Source organism: Neofelis nebulosa, chromosome 3 (assembly GCF_028018385.1).
Source record: "Neofelis nebulosa isolate mNeoNeb1 chromosome 3, mNeoNeb1.pri, whole genome shotgun sequence".
In the NCBI taxonomy this organism is placed as follows: domain Eukaryota; kingdom Metazoa; phylum Chordata; class Mammalia; order Carnivora; family Felidae; genus Neofelis; species Neofelis nebulosa.
In genome coordinates, this window is record NC_080784.1 from 97442182 (window position 1) to 97458843 (window position 16662).

The 16662-nt window shown below is 41.0% G+C and overlaps 1 protein-coding gene across 13 annotated transcripts in view; it reads right to left on the bottom strand.

Annotated features, from left to right (window-relative positions):
- Window positions 1-5072: 5072 nt before the first annotated feature.
- The window catches only part of JADE1 (jade family PHD finger 1), a 59385-nt gene continuing 47795 nt past the window's right edge, over window positions 5073-16662 (bottom strand). For all 13 annotated transcript variants that reach the window (XM_058721381.1, XM_058721386.1, XM_058721385.1 and 10 more), the window contains 2 exons: window positions 12439-12556; window positions 5073-8920 (listed from right to left, as the gene is read on the bottom strand). In XM_058721381.1, coding sequence (XP_058577364.1) covers window positions 8010-8920; window positions 12439-12556 — 1029 coding nt within the window. In that variant the 3' untranslated portion in view covers window positions 5073-8009. The remainder of the gene's footprint in view (window positions 8921-12438; window positions 12557-16662) is intronic.

The window sequence follows — 16662 nt, forward strand, 5'->3', positions numbered from 1 at the left end:
AACATGCTTTGAGAGTTATTATAGTTAGTGATTCTTGGATATGTACATGTAATTTCTCATTAGTATTTAGAATGAGAAAAAAATTATTCTACAATGTGTACTTCCATTAATGCCACTTAAAATCATGTTAGCTTTTTTGGAATTTGAATTTCAGTGTTGGAAATGTTGAGCATATTGTTAACTAAAATCTTCGCGCCTTTTCCAAAGGTTTCGTTGCTGAGCTAAATCTTTGCTCCAGAAGCCAGACTGGTCGTTCATCCCTTTTAAATTTTATTATGTCATGACAGTGTTCTGAGGTCGTTTTAGCTCCAATTCTGTCATCCAGTTTGTTACTTGTAAGCATAGGGACCATGTCTGCTTTATTTTTAGTGCTATGTTTCTTGCACTCATGACAACTTTTTTACGATGATGCCATCTATAGGTTTGGTAAACATACCACCCATATTTTCATGAAAATCATGAAAAAAAAAAAAAAAAAGAACTAGACAGATGTGAGTGCAGTCAGTCTCTTAGAACACACCAGCTCCCAGCTACCATAATGTATAATTAATCAGGATCATGGGGCCTGGTTATTCAGCCCATTTTTAATCTGGCCTGTTTGCTGCTTCTTCACCATCACAAAAACATCAAGAAATACCCACTCTTCTGTCCAGAGAAAGTTTGTTTATGCTACAACTGTCATACTTCCCAGACCTCATCTAGTAATCTATCCAAGAAGAAAATTTATTCCGATAGATTGCTTTCTAGTAAATCCATGTAGCTGCCTAGTAATCACTATTTTTTTAATGTTCATTTAAAACCCTTGAAGCCTTTAATATGGCATCATGGAACTTTTCGTTCAATATTTTCATCCTATTTTCAAAGAATAAAATCAGAGCAAAATATGTATACAAAGTCTGTTTGCACTTACATTTGTAAATATTAAAAATGTGATACTAGCACCTCCTTTCATATAAACGGTAGGGGGATAAAAGAGAATGAGAAAAGTTTTGTTTCTACAAATAACCGAAAGAATACATTGGGGAATCTTTCCCTGGATCTACAATAATCATGCTGCTCTGTATGAATAATGTCTATTTATTGAGCACCTATCATATGTAAGACATTGTGCTGGCATTTTGCATTTATTACCTTATATAATTCAACAGACTTGCTAGTTAGGTATTACTCCCTTTCCAAAGGTATCATAAAAGTTAAGTAACTTGCTTCAACTAGTCCTAAGTACTCAGAGTGAGTAAATGCCTTTCAAACATCACGTTTTAAAATATCATGCTTGTTTTGACACAGGAAGTCATACAGTATGACATCAACCACTTTACAATTGCTAAACAATTTAACATATTTAAGCCTTTTTGGTAGATATACTTTTTTTTGGTGAAATGGTTATCACCCATTAAAGAAAAATGAAAACCTTCAAAAGAGGTAGCTAGCCCACTAATTATATAATTTCCCTTGCTTAGATCTCTGTTTTCCACCAAAGTTACTGGACTTTTTTTAGCCAGTTTCAAGTTTTGAAAAAATTACAAAATCCCACCAGATATGAAGGTGCTTTTCCTAAGAAATTTTCTATGTAATGCACGTAATCTAACAATCTCTTGAAGGTTTCCAGATGTAATGAGTGGTAACAATTTCACCCCCAAAAAAGTGTCATGTCTACCAAGTTGCTACCAAAAAATCTTAAATGTTAAATTGTTTAGCAGTTATAAAGTGATTGATACAGTCTTGCATGCCTTCCTGTGTCAAAACAAGAGCATGGGATTTTAAGTTTATTTGAGAGAGATACAGTGTGTGTGGGAGGGGCAAAGAGCAGGGAGAGAATCCCAAGTAGTGGGCATACAGCCAGATGAGGGGCTCGAACTCACAAAACTGTGAGATCATGACCTGAGCTGAAATCAAGATGTGGTTGCTTAACCGACTAAGCCACCCAGGCACCCTAAGCATGGTATTTTAAAGCGTGATGTTTGAAAGGTATTTACTCACTTTGAGTAAGTACTTGGGAATAGTTGAAGCAAAGATACGATCACAGAGATTTAATACGAAAAAGAGAAGCTCAAACAATTCAAACAGTAAAGTTGGAACAGAGCCATAATTAGGAAGAAAAGAAGGAAAGTGCCCTTTGAGGCTGCTACGTGGTGGGGAAGGGAAACACCAGAGAAAAAATTTGCTTCATAAATTGTATCATACTGGTAATAATCCTGAAATTAGAACCATCAGCCAGATTAGTGGATAAAATAACCACAATTAGCCCATAATTATAAATACACTATTTCAAACAGCCATATGTAAGCCAAGGAAGAGTGAGAATATCAGGATACACTAGTGATCCATTAGGAATGACTTCACTATTTAATTTGGCATTGCTTGATTTATTCATTTCTGCATTTGATCTTTGCCAAAAGACTGAGAAGCAAGGACTTATTTCTAAAAAATAACCAGATTTTACTGTACTTTATATCACAAAATTACCGATTGCAAAGTTTTGCATAGAATCAGTTTGAAAAGTCTTAAGACATTAGTCTTAATTCCAGGTTCATCATCAAGAAACTATGTAACTTTAAATAATTCTCTTTAAGTTTCCAAGCAGTGTGTTAGGACACAGAATTAAGTTTCTGATGGCAATGTTATTTTCTTTGATCCTATATGCATAGATTTTATCTGTAAATATGTTTGTGTTACATAAATGTACACGTATGAAACAAAACTAATTCCATTCGATTCAGGAACTGACTGACCGCAAGCCTACTGTTGCTCGTCCTCCATTAGGTTATGTGCAGGTATTCATCCAGCACATGAACATAATGTTTTTTTAGGCCAAGATTATTAGTTTTACTTTATAGAAACTCATTGAACCAAAGTTCACATATATAATCCTCAGTGAACTCAAGAACACACGAACTACTTGATGTGAACTCTTTTTATATTCTGAGAGACAGTAGAGCCCAAGGAGCTGAGTTGTAGTCTGGCTGGGATTAACTCCCAGCTCTACCACCAACTGACCTTGAGCAAATTGTGCCCCTGTTTCCTCATTAGATAATAGTGCCTACCTCACATGTTGTGAGCAAAGTAATATGCATAAAATACAGACCAGTCAGTGTCAGCCATTTGATAAATGCTTTGTAATTACCTGCAGAAGTCTGAAGGGTCCACTGAAGGGTATGTGGAATGACAGCATCAGTTTTTATTGCAGGTTACCACTGTGTAAATGGCATTATCAAGGCTGTAGCTAGTTGGGGGAAGGGATTAATTTCAGCAAGACTGGAGTCAAGGAAACCAGCTAAAAGGCTGCTGCAATAATCCGGGCAAGAAATGATGAGACTTAAACTATATGGCAGGTGGTGGTGGGATTGAGAGAAGTGAAAAATAACTGCTGCGTATGCATCTGGTGACCCGGATCACCATTTGGCTGTGGGAGTTGACGGAAGGACTCACAAAGGACTCCCAGGTTTCAGGCTTGGATGACATTCTCTAAGGCAGGATAGGGAAAAGGAGGCATTCCAAAATCTCAAGTGCCTGCATGCATCCAAGAGGAAATGCCCAGGAAGCAGTCCATTGGAACTCAGGAAGAGCTGGATTGCAGAGACCTCAAACTCGGCAGCAAAGAGAATAGTTGAAGTCAACGAAGTAGATGACAGGTTTGCTTTTTTCCTCTTTTTCAATGACCAGGCAATTGAAGCTCTTCTACCCCAGACTAGAACACATCACCTAATGCAGTTCTGAGCATTAAAAGGAAATCACACTGAAGACTTCAACCCTGAAGTTAACTGCAAAGGTTGCTGCAGATGGCTGATGTTTCAAAGGTAGAATGTTTTCTAAGTGATCTGGGTAAAAACGTAAGCACAAGTCCCTGGTGCCACATTTCCCATCATGTATCACAGAATTGCCAGTGATAGGCCCTTCCTTTGGCTCCTGGGGACTTAATTTCCCTGGGGAACTATTGTGGTTATTCAACTTTAAGACCTTGCAGGAAGAACCACAGTTATTTCTCTCTGGGGTCTTACTCAGAGCAAGCAACATGGAAGTAAATAGTCACTAAGGAGGAACAAGAAGAAATAAACAAGCTTTTAGCCAAATGTATGAACAATTCACATTTTTAAAAATGGCCAAAATTTTACAATAATTATAAATTAGGGACAGTAACACGACCCTGTCATGGCTCATAATCTAGAAGAGAATGCAGACTATAAACCCATACCAGCTTTGCTGTTCCCATAATGAAGGAAAGTATATCTATATGCTGATTTCTGCATGTAGTGGTTAAAGACTATTTCAGGCGGGGAGAACACCAAAGCAGAAATGAGAACTAGGGTCTAGGCCCAGTTCTGCCAATACCTAATGCTTTATGTAATCTTGGACCTACCTTCTATGTAGGATGCAGAGGGTAGCTCTTCTTGGTCCTAGTGTTCCAGAATTCTGCAATCAAAAGAAAGCATTTAACGAAACTACTCTTTGAAAAATCATTCTTGAAGGACCTTAAAGTCTTCCTGTCATTCAGAAATAACTTTTTTTTTTTTTTTACCTCAGAAGGCTCACCAAGTAACATGTTGGAGAAATCAAAGCCTTGTTCTTACTATAGTCTACCATTTAGTAAATGCCTACTGCATGCTTTATGAGATGCTTTTTATGCACTTGCCTTAAATATCACAATAACCCCAGGAGAGGTAGTGGGATGTTATCCTTTTTTACAGAAGGGAAGATTGAGGCTTATGCAGGGTAGGTGACTTGGCAGAGGTCACGTGTCTAGCTCCAGTTCAGCCTGTAAGCCCAGGTCTCTCTGATCCTATAGTCTAAGTTGCTTCACCAACAGTTTATTTTCAGATCAAAAACTGTATTCTGAAAAGAACTCCAGGTGAGAAAGGCCAAAAATCAAACTATTATCATTTTTCATTGTCTCACCATCAGAGTTGAGCCAAACAGCAGCCCTGTGGACCTGTGCTCTTCCATAATCTTGTTGCCCGCTATGGTTCTTACTCCTAAACTGTGAGACAGGAAACGTACACCACCCATTCAGGACTGCTGTTTCATACACACCTTTAAATATTTAGCAAAATCAGATTTCAAAAGACACTTAAGAATGTATTGCAAAATGTACAGCATTTATTCACATACAGACAAAAAGGCACAAATTCTACTAAATAGTTCAACAAAAAAATACAGCTGTCCTCAACTAGTTTTATAAATACTTTCAAAAAGGGGGTAGAAATAAATACAGGATTGGGCCATGTAATATAAAATAGTCATCTCTACATATACTTTGTTTAATTTCTGATTTTTAACTCTTCATGCACCTTTTTTTTTTCCAATTTTAGCTGAATGGACACCAAGCTAGGCACATAGTGAAAAATCCTCTGTACAAGGTTACAAATGTAATGACAAGTTCGTCCATTTCAAAATAATTAAGATTTGTACACAACACATAGAACCCTTCATTTCGATTTTGTGTTTATAACCTAACAAATGACATTCCAGGCAACTTTACAAAAGTTTAACTAGCCTACATTTTGACATAATACACTGATCATAATCAAAGATATTTCTTGGTCAGGATGCACAAGGAAAGATAAAGCTGAAAAGAAAAGAGCAAATGGTTCCACACTAATAAGAGTGCAAGTGGGTGGGTGGGTGTGTGGGCTGCTGCTATGGCCGCCTCATACAGAGTTCCCAGCAGGACATGAACTAACTTACAAAGCTATCATTACACTGTCGGAGAAACCGTGCTCTATACCATTTGCATTTCAAAGCAGGAATAAAAAGTGTGGGCTTTTTATTTTTTGTGTTTTGTTTTTGTGTGGGTTTTTGTTTATTTTTTTGTTTTGTTTTGGTTTTTTTTTGGTTCAGCATAACTTGGAACTTTGAAAGCTTTTCAACCTAAATGTGGGGAAAAAACAGGTAAGGCATTATTTTTGCACAAAACTAGCATTCCTAAATAGTGCAAATGAATCTGGTACCTCTTAAAATGGTGAGAGGTCATATACTTACTAAAATTTAGATTTTCTTTCTATGGCTTGACAAATTACCCCTCTATATATTCTACTCTCACCCAGAGCTGTTGCTGTGGTCAAAAGGTTAACTGTGAAAAGTGTCCACCTTCTTCCATATCCAGCAAAAAGGTTTCTGCTCATATGCAAAAAAATCTGATTTTTAAATTACTAGTGAATGTACAGCTTGGATCCATTAGGAAACTCCTAATATCTGTAGCAACAGCTTATCTGGAGAGCAGTCTTTCAAAATGAGCCCTGTAGCTCAAAAATAGTCAATCTAAAAACCTGGGTCATTCTTTCCCCTCCCCTGAATTAGCTACTAAAATGTATCTGAAAAGTTAAGACTTGGTTTGAAAATGTCATACATACAATGGGGATGCATCAGATCTACTATTTGATCATCCGATAAAACTTGCATAGCAAGATGGAATTCAATAAGCCTTTTTTGCTGTTGACAATCACCTGGAAGACTTGAAAGGTAACTACAGAACTCAAAGCATCACTCATTAAGTATCAGAATGTCCCTGCCACATGGAAACAGATGTATAAATGAATCAGGAATCTGAATACTGATATTAACAAACTAAGGATAATTTAGGGGAAGTTGGGCTTGTTCCAAGTGCCCATAATTCTAAATCTCATTGCTATTTAAACTTTCCTTCTCTTAAGTTTGATTCACAACTACATTGAATTCCAAAGAAAATTAACAGGACCTTAACACTATCCACTGTCTTAATACATATGCACTGCAGTGAGTGCAAAAACAGAACATTGTACTCAAATTTAATGCTAAATTCATTATTGCTGATAACTTACTAGTTATTGCCATTTGCAATTAGAAAGTCCAAGTTACGAATTGGAGCTTAGAACTCTGACTCCAGGAAACCTATTACACTTCAATCTCTTTCCCGTATAACCTTGGTCAATGGTAAGAGGTTATCGCAACTTATTGCCTTTCTATTGTTTTTAAAATATAACTTATTTTGGTTTTTTTTTTTCCTTTTTTTTTCTTTTTTCTTTTTTTTTTTTTTCTTTTCCTTTTCCTTAAGGAATCCGTTCAGGTTGGAAGCCCAGATTCCCCAACATACGCACTAGTGGTTGGCTCTGGGCAGTTATGTCACCAGAGTCTGGAAGTTCATCACTTAAACTTGAATAGCCATTAGTATTGTTGGAAGCCAGACGGCCAGGTATCGCCAAAGGCCAGGGAAATCCCAAGCTGGCCCAGAAGGCAGTGGTTAGGGAAGAGGAAGGTCAAAGGTACTGAAAACATGGAACCAGCTGCCCTTTCTCACAGATAGAACTTTCTAACGGCTTCACTCTCCACCAGTCCCATTTCCACAATGCATTCAAGTGCTTCAGGCAATAGGACCTAGCTACATTTACCCCAGCTCTCCAAGCTGCAGCAGCTCTACCCTGTCCCTTCAGATTTGCAAGTAACAACCTTTGTTAAAATTCTCTTTCCCATCCGCAATTATAATTTACACTTGAATTCCCTAGAGTTACTGAAGCTTCAGAGCTGCTGCCTAGAACTAGAATGCAACAAAAACAGCCTTGTGGGCCAAAGTATAAACAGGATTTCAAGTTCTACCACAGTCCTAGAAAGTAAGTTTTATGGGCTAATAAATGGTACGTGAGGGTTTCTCAAGAACTGCATCTGATTCCGCATATTCAGGTAACCAAGAGTTTGTGCTTTGGGAAGGATACAGAGGGCAGTAAGAACTCAGGAGGCTTCTGTGAGCCTTGCCCTCTTTAAAGACTTATTTCATTCATTCTTATTTTAGTGTTTAATTCAACCTCTAGTCTTAGCGGTGTCTTACAATCTACTCTTGTGTTTCCTCAACAAGTTGCAGATAACACACTTCTCACAACAATGATTTATAAATGACTCTGAAAAAAAAAAATTCAATCTGACTTGCAAGTAAATGTGTTTGCGTAGCTCAGGAGTGATGGGTTTCTGCGTGTCCCCTGCGTCAGAGCTCCCGTCTAGCAACTCCATGACAAGCCCGCGGTGCTCCCACACCATCTGTTTCATCAAGAGGCCAAGATGCTTCTCCTGATAATGTCTGTCCTCCTGTTGATGGTGCTGCTGGCGTGTATACATTTCTTCTCTGATGCCTCACTCTCTGAGTCACTCATCTCTACATCAGGGACATACCCGTCATTCTCATTGTCAGATTTTAATTTGTTTTTGGCCCTTTCCTTAGCTGGAACTCTGCCTAGGCCCAGATAGGGGTAGTCTGAGTGCTGGTGGCAGGCCCCCTCATGGGCCTCTCCCTGCTGCTGCCGTTCCCCCTTCTTTGGAATCCGGAATCCTCCCCAGTTCTTCACCGGGCTGGCAGGCGTTGTAGGCACTTTGACTGCAGTCTGGTTATAGTTTACTCTGATTAGGGAGCCGTTGCACTTGGGCACTATCTCCTTCCTTGTGCCGGGTGCTGACTGCCCCCCTCCAGGGGAGGTGGTAGCTCGTGTGCTGTCCAGATGCCTCTGGGACATGTCTGTGGACCTGAGAGGCTTGTGACTCTGTTTACAAGGTCTGTCCTTTAAGTCTCCCTTACTGAGATCACAATGGAAACGATGGTCTCTTCTGTCCCCGTGGTCGGGCACCACCACACCATTTTTCTGTTGTGCTGACAGGAGACGCGCTTCTGCAAAGGTCTTTTCAAAATTCAAAAAGCTCTCTGGGACCACCATCCCCTCCCTTCTACCACACAGGTCTGGCTGCTTCAGCAGGGCTTTGCCTCCACTCCCAGTGCTGTTCTGCAATGGATCTCGCTTATGGGGCTTTTTCAGCGAATGAACCAAGGAAGTACCCATTTGCTTCCTGAAGAACGCAGAATGCCACTTCAAGTCCTCTATCTTGGGAGCATCAGGGCCCACAGAAGGACTGTTGAACAAAAGCATGTTTTCCAGTGAGGACGAGGAGCAGGAAGATGAAGGCACACCTATGAACATATAACCACAGAGAAAGAAAAATTACAGAGGCAGATCCAGAACAATTAAATTCTAGACCCGTGGCATGGCCCTGTTAATGCAAACTTCCCACCCAACACTACAATATACAACCACCCCATTTATAAAATTTTGGTTTTTCATATAAAGATATTACCTGCCTTGAGAATCTGCATACTCCATTCAATATGCTCTTATTTTATAAAATAGCTGAAGCTCACAAACTTTTTAATGAAACATCTAAGAAAAATATTTTCTGGGCACCTGGGGGCTCAGTTGGTTGAGCATCGACTTTGGCTCAGGTCATGATCTCACGGTTCATGAGTTGAAGCCCCGCATTGGGCTCTGTGCTGACAGCTCGGAGCCTGCTTCAGATTCTGTGTCTCCCTCTTTCTCTGCCCTCCCCCACTCGTTCATGTTCTCTCTCTCTCGAAAATAAAACACTAAAAAAAATTTTTTCCTTCAAACAAAGTAACTGATCTTTCATAGAGGAATCCATGCCAAATCCATCTGGTGGTCAAGCACTGCCCCTACCCCTGCACCTGGCTAGTCACCTGCCTTGCCTCCCTACAAGACAGCACCACAAGGGGAGGCAGCAGGTCTCCACAGTTTCCTTCTCCAAAGTAAATATACCCTCACAGGGCCATAGTGAGGATACATACATGTAAGTACATGAAATGAGAATGGAATGTTTAAAATCATTCTTGACACATAGTAAATGTCTTTTAAAAAGGTTTACTATTATATGCAAAGCCCATTTGTGGAATTAAACTGAATTGTCATCCAATGTGAGGATAGGTTAAAATGGTGTTTTTCATTTCTGATGTAAATCACAGTAACTAAATTTCACAGTGCAACCCAGTAAAGTTTACATTTCATGAAATCATATTAGCCTTCACCATGTGATGTGGCACTCTGACATTTTCTATTCTATGTCACTTGCTTTTAATGCTGGTGGTGACCCACTGAATTCATCTCACAACCAACTTACGACTTAGAACCCTTAGTGTGAAAAACACTGAGTGAATTTGTTAACACACTGGAGTTCATGGACCACATTTCTGCAGGAGCCTCCAGGACATCTATAAAGAGCCGATTTCATGTTTTGTCTCCCATAAAAGATAAACCACCAGGAAAACAAGGCTCTGCCAGACAGGAGCCTACATGCAGCCTCACTGCTCAGCAGACAAGGACCCTGCATGTAAACAACAGAGATGGCAACTCTAAACATGAACCTGCTATGGACAGTCACAGGGGAAGGGGTTTTACAATCTGCTGGGCTAGAGATGTGTGCTTTCTCAAGAATTAACTGTTAGGGCCACCCTTCACACCACATTTCTTTTCCTCAGTCGCCTACTGTGGGAAAACCAAGGTAAGAGGGACTGACATTTTCTAAATTCTGATTTCCATCTACTGGGGATCCAGGTCTCTGAAAAGTCTCTGACTCATGACCTCCCATGAGCACGGTCTCCACTGAGGACACTCTCATCCAACAGAACGGCCCTGCTCATTCTGATTCACACACCAGAGTCTAAACCGCAGACCGTGACTGACACTTAGAAGTCATGGCTGTCCTCCACCTGAAACCATCTATCTTATAAGACATGAGATCCACCTGGGGCATGAGTAAGAACACAACTGAAAATCTAAAAACTGGAAAAGAAAAAAAACAGGCATCCTGAAGGTTTCCCCTTCATTCCCTGTGGCATCCTGCAGTTAGATTAATGTTGCTTTCAACCCATCAGACTCAGTATGGTTCATATCTCAGAAGGATGGGAGGGTTTGTTTACCTTCTCTGGAACAACAGTAGGTTCTCATTACAGCCCTGTTACACAAAATACTTCCTAACCTGGGTAAGAATCTCAATCACCTACCCAAGTAAAAACCTCAGCCATGAAATGCAAAAAGCTGCCTGCAGTATCCATGAAAAATGACCCTTAAGTGAAATCAGATGAAAATGCGCTTTACAGCTTATTTTTATAGGCAATCACTCATTACATAATACCTCAACAAGAGTCACAGAAAGCCCTCCAATGGCAAAACTCCACAGGTACAATCCGCACTAACAGCCCTGTGCAACGGCAGCTCTGACAGCTTGGCCTCTGCCGGCTGGACACTGGCCGATCGGCACCAGACAGCCTTCCATGTGGGCTGTTTGTGTGAGGACGCAAAGGCAAGGGATAAAACAGGTCCCATTTATTTGCATTCAAGTAGGAATAACGAACAAAAGAAGTTCACTTGAAAGAATCTGAATCACTTATGAACCCTACTTAGAAAAACTTCAACTCATTTTAAATCACAACTATAAACTCTAGTTAATGATACATCTGAAAACTATTTATTCTCAGGAAGAAAATAGGTTAATATTAGTAAGTTAATGCCATTAGTATTAACTATGTAACACCTCAAGAATATCATTCAAAACTCCCTAAGCTTTTTTTCTCTTTGTTCAGCTGACCCAATTTACCTCTAGTTCCATACATCTGGTTACTTTTAGGTAAACCAGAATTCGGATTTCCATATAATAGGATAGAACAATGTCTTTGTTGTTTCTACATGTCAGTCATCTACAGAGACTAAAAGCCACAGAAACAGGAAAAGCCAGCGTCTGTGCCTGCATGAAGTGCTCCCACATGAAGGGAGCACTGTGAACACTGATGCTCTGGCCCAAGGGCAGAGCAGATGCTGTGGCCCAAGGCCACAGAGCTCACCGAAGACCCGCCAGACCCACCCCACACACCTCCTTCTCTGAAACCCTTATGAGGCCAGCTGTGCAGGGCTCACGTTCACAGAGTGTTAGCGCTCAAAGACGCATTAGAGGTCATGGTTCTGAACCAAGCCCCTTTTACAGATCAAGAGTCCCAGGCAGGTTCAGCGACTTGGCCAACTTTGCACTCCACCTCCAAGTCACTGAAGTGCTCTCCAGAATTGGAGCAAGTTCCCCTTTTCACTTGACCTAGCCCAGAAAAATTAAGTAAACACTTGATGCTGAATCTCAAAAATATTCAAAATTCCACCTACACCAAAAAGTACACAGTCTTAAGATACCTTATTTATGATATGTTACAGGTAGATCCGAAGGCTAGATAATCCATAAATCTTTACAGGTGTCCCCATGACACTTTATACATTTATCAAGTGCTTTGCAATATAACGTAGAAGTTGCTGTTTTGCTTGCATGTCACAATAGCTCCCAGAAGGAAGCTCGAGATACCTTCCTCATATTACACAGGAGGAAATGGGGGAGCCTCTGAAAACTTAGGCTTACTTGTATTTGGCCTATAAGAGAATTTAGGATTCGACCTCTAATTGAGGTCAAATTCATAGCCCTTTTCCCTATTACCATGATGCTTCAAATGCCAAAAGATTTTCTTTGAATATCAAAGTCTGTGCTATTCAGATTCTCCTATAGCATAAATAAAAGAAAATTAAACATTTTTTTACCTTAACAGAACGTTAAGGTTTACAAACCCCTGCACTATTGTTTGACCTACAAGAGCTTAATGCATACCTGAAACTCTTTCTTGCTCCAAGAGCTTAGTGTAAAGATTGAATATCTGTTCCTGGACTTTGCACACAGATCGCTTAATCTTTTCCCTGCGGGTCACCATGTAAGTGAGGTTCCGAACCTAGAACGTAGAGAATAAAGATTCTAAGTAAGTAATACATCATAACGGTACTTTGGTGTTGGTTTTTTTTTTTTTCCTAAACATGAGAAATTTGTCCCGCTAGGGTCTTGTGTGACATCTGAAATCAAGATGTACTTCAAACACTTTATCCAATCTCTAATCTCCTTTGGGGCTGCTAACTAGGATTCCACATATACCCCTCAATGTAGGGGGCAGCACAAAAAAGCCTAGCAACTCAAAAGCCCTGCCCGCCCCCCACCACCCCCAGCCTGAGGCTCATCCTCAGGGGAAGACTGCCGGGGTCCCGGTCCAGACTTGCTACCTCTTGCCAAGGAGCTCTGCTTACCACCCCTCAGTATCCTCTTTCCACCAATTCTATTATCTAAGGCTTTAGAGCAGTTCAGAAGCCACTTTGTCAAGCATTTTCTGAAGATGGAATTAGATAAGCACAGAGTCAAGGGCCATCACAGGAGGAAACTCCCTCCCCCCTCAAAAAAAAAATTAACCCTGCACAGAGCCCACTAGAAGACCAAAAGGTCACCAGGAAGCCAAGTAAACTTGTCAACTGGATAGTTGAAAGGTGAGTTCACAGGTAGCTAATGTGTTCCTAGAGTGTGAAGCTAGGTAATGTCCTCACTTTGCCATTGACATGCCATCAACATCTCAAGGCCAGCTCGTGTCACCACTTGAAGAACTGACACTGCCCTTGTCCAGAATCACCTGTAAGTAACTGAAAGGACCCAAGTGCTAAGAGCTCCACTTTGTATCCCATGGCAGGCACTGGGATCACGTGCATATGCTAACAAATATGAACTAGCCAACACCCAAATCTGTTCCCCATTTTTAAAGCCACCTGTGATCAGGTGATACGAAAACAAAATAGTAAACCCCCTTAAATCCTTCAGTCCTCAAACCTACTGGGAAACCTGACTGGATTATTGCACCTGAAAACACAAATGTCAAATTTAACACAGCAGGGATACAATTAAACTTTTTCAGGAAGATGAAGACAAGATGCCCTAAATAGCTCAGTGGCAGGAATGAAGGGACGCTGCATCCCCATCACGTCTTCTGTCCAAGGCAGGACTACACTCCCCTAAAAACTCACGTCTTCCAGAGGCTTGGGCAATCCCTTCCCTGACAACCTTCCTTGAAATGGGCAAGTTTGAGTCACCAACCTTTTCTTCTGTTAGAATGGCAACAAGCCACACACACGACTGCACTCTGGCTTCTGTGCACAGACCTCCCCTAGGGTTTCCAGTCCTTTTAGACCCTAACAATTCCAGCTGTTCTGTCCTGAGTTGTACTCAATCAAGGCAGTCTTGTTTGCAAGAGGACAGAAGGCATAAAGAGGAACAGGTTGGCTGGCTTTCACACTGCATCATGGTGCAACTTACTGGCCTAACACCAGGTCACCAAGTAAGGCTTCTGCTGACCCTAACCAATTCACAGACTATGTAGGATGTTCCTAATATCTCTCTTCTTGATGTGTAGACAGACGTGTGTGTATGTGTGTGTGTGTTCTTAGAATTAAAGAACTGAAAAGAAAATCACTCTCCCTGTCTCAGAGTAAATATTATTTTGGTGTAATTTACCTTAGCTAAAGCCCGTTCTGACAGCCTCAGAACCCCAGGCCAGGAAGTAGGTGTCTTATAAAAATCATGACCAGTTTGGGGATACAAGTGGCTAATAGGCTATTGTCTTTGATAAATACTGTTTCACCCAAGGTGGATATTAAGAGTGGAAGCTCAAAAAGAAGAAGGGGCAAGACTTAGATCTGTAGCACAGATTCAGAACTTTTGGAGAACAGTTTTTACATCAAGACAAGGCATCCAACTTCTGGAAATAGGAAATGGAAACAAATTCTGACATCCTAGGAGCAGATAAGAGTCCTCTTCTTTTCAAGTCAGAGGTACAGCCAAGATAACTTCCATTTCCCTTACTCAAAATTATGCATGAAAACAGAGTATCCAAACTTCACATATTATTTAAATTCAATTTTGGTAGCTTCAACCACTACCCCCAGGAAAGGCTTCCACCCTGGCTAAGTGGGCAAATTCTACTTCTTTCCCCCATGATCTCTGATGAGAAACCTCTTCCTATAACCCCAAAAAACTAAGGCCAGGGTGGATTTTCAATGGAACAAATCAGCCCACGAATAACCCAGGCCTAGCTGACCACATTTAGAACAGTGAGCGCCCTGAACTTTTTTCCCTCCCTTATGCACAGAACACTCCTCACACAGCTTCCATCAGCAGTCCCTGTAGTAGAGCTGGACCGAGGCTCTATCCTCAAAACATACCCTGCACGTGGCCCTTCCTGTGCACTACTCAACTATCTTCCCCTGCTGACCAAAAAAAAGCCAGTTCATGGGTGCACTCTCCCTCACACCATGTTAAACCAGAGTCCGGCTTTCCCCAAAAGCGGTGGTTCTCAAACAGAAACATGTGAGGACCCTAAAACACAGAATGCTGGCCCCTACCCCATTTCTGGAGTCAGAGGTGGGATCCAAAACTTGGCACTTCTGTGAGGTGTCCAGGGAAGGTTGCTGCTGGCTGGGGCCCACACTCTGAGAACCACTGCCCTCGGAAATCCAAGAATGGTTTCAAGGGGTTTTCTTCAATGCCAAAACACTCCTTGCAACACTAAAGCTTAACATGCCTTTCATCCAGGGATAACTAGAACCTCTACCAGATTTTCAAAGGTGATCATTCCACTGTGTTGAGTAGGATAGCCTCCCAGGGGCTGGCCCTTTCTGATGACCCAGCCACAAGTGCACAGGCAGTACGTCTTTATCTGAGCACGTACTCATTTATGGATGTTTACTGCATCTTTTAAAAGATGTCTAGGGGAAAGGAACCCCACCAGAGTGAGTGGCAGCCTCAGGAACTTGACATAGCCACAGACTACACATCAGCAATGGTGTCTTCTTAAAGATGTTGGTTCTCAAACCCTCCTAAAATCCACTCCTGCCACCTTTCTGATCCAGAATTGTACCCAGGTGTGCAATGCCCCAAGGTGTATATTTGCAAAAAAGAGCTATTACCATTATCAGTTATCAGTGGTTTACATTTCTAATGAAGTCTACTTATTTGTCAGTTTGGTATTGACCACAGCCTTGATCACAGACTCGTGTATTCTTGGATTCTGCATACCTGCTGTGAACTACTGTGTGAATTAGAAATCCAACTTAATTGAAACACAAAGTAATTTGTTATTTGTTCTGGTTACCCCTGCCCTGATAAGCCTTTGGCCTGACATATACTTGTTGTCTATAATTACAAAGAACTGTGCAGCTCTCAGGAGCACAGCAAATATTTCAATTTTTAAAACCTGGAAAACATATTTTTCATTATAATAAGCCCATTTAAAACTGACACTAAATTCCCTAAGATCTCTTAAGCTTTTAATAAAGTAAATGTAAGTAATGCCACACACACACACAAAAAAATCCTGATTTATTCCCTGTTTCTCATACATCATTGGTATCATTCTACTTAAAACCAACAGTGATGACTTCAAAAAAAAAAATGTTTAGAATTTAATTATAAGTGCATGTTAATCTGAGTAACTTAAGTACAGAAAAGAGTTAGTACACCACAAGCATTTTCTACACTTTTATTTTGTGGTGATTGTGAGACAAACACAGTCCAAACATTTAGACTTCTCGTCCTCCCTCCTGAGGACTATCTGACTCCATAGCTCATGCACCCCAAGTACAGCAGTTGTCAGGCTGGAATAATATAATGGCTTCCCACCAGGATTCCAGTTTATCCTCCTGAATCCCTTTCTCAGCTCTTAACAAAAACGCCACACACACAATGTGGTCGAGGCGAGGTCTTCTTTACACTCACCACCAGGGGGGGCACGGCAGCACAAAAGCCTCACAAACCCTCGGCGCTTCATGCCTGCCTCTCCTGCTCGGCCTCTGCCTGAATCTGGAATCCTAACTTGGTCCTGGAAGGGGTGTTACACAGCTAGTCCTTGGGCACTCAAGTCTCGTACTAGAAGGATCTCTAATGAACACTTAATACTTTCGCTCCTCTGCCGTCTAGAACAGGGCCATGCAGGTCTCTGTGAGATCTGCATCTTTGGCTTAATACTGC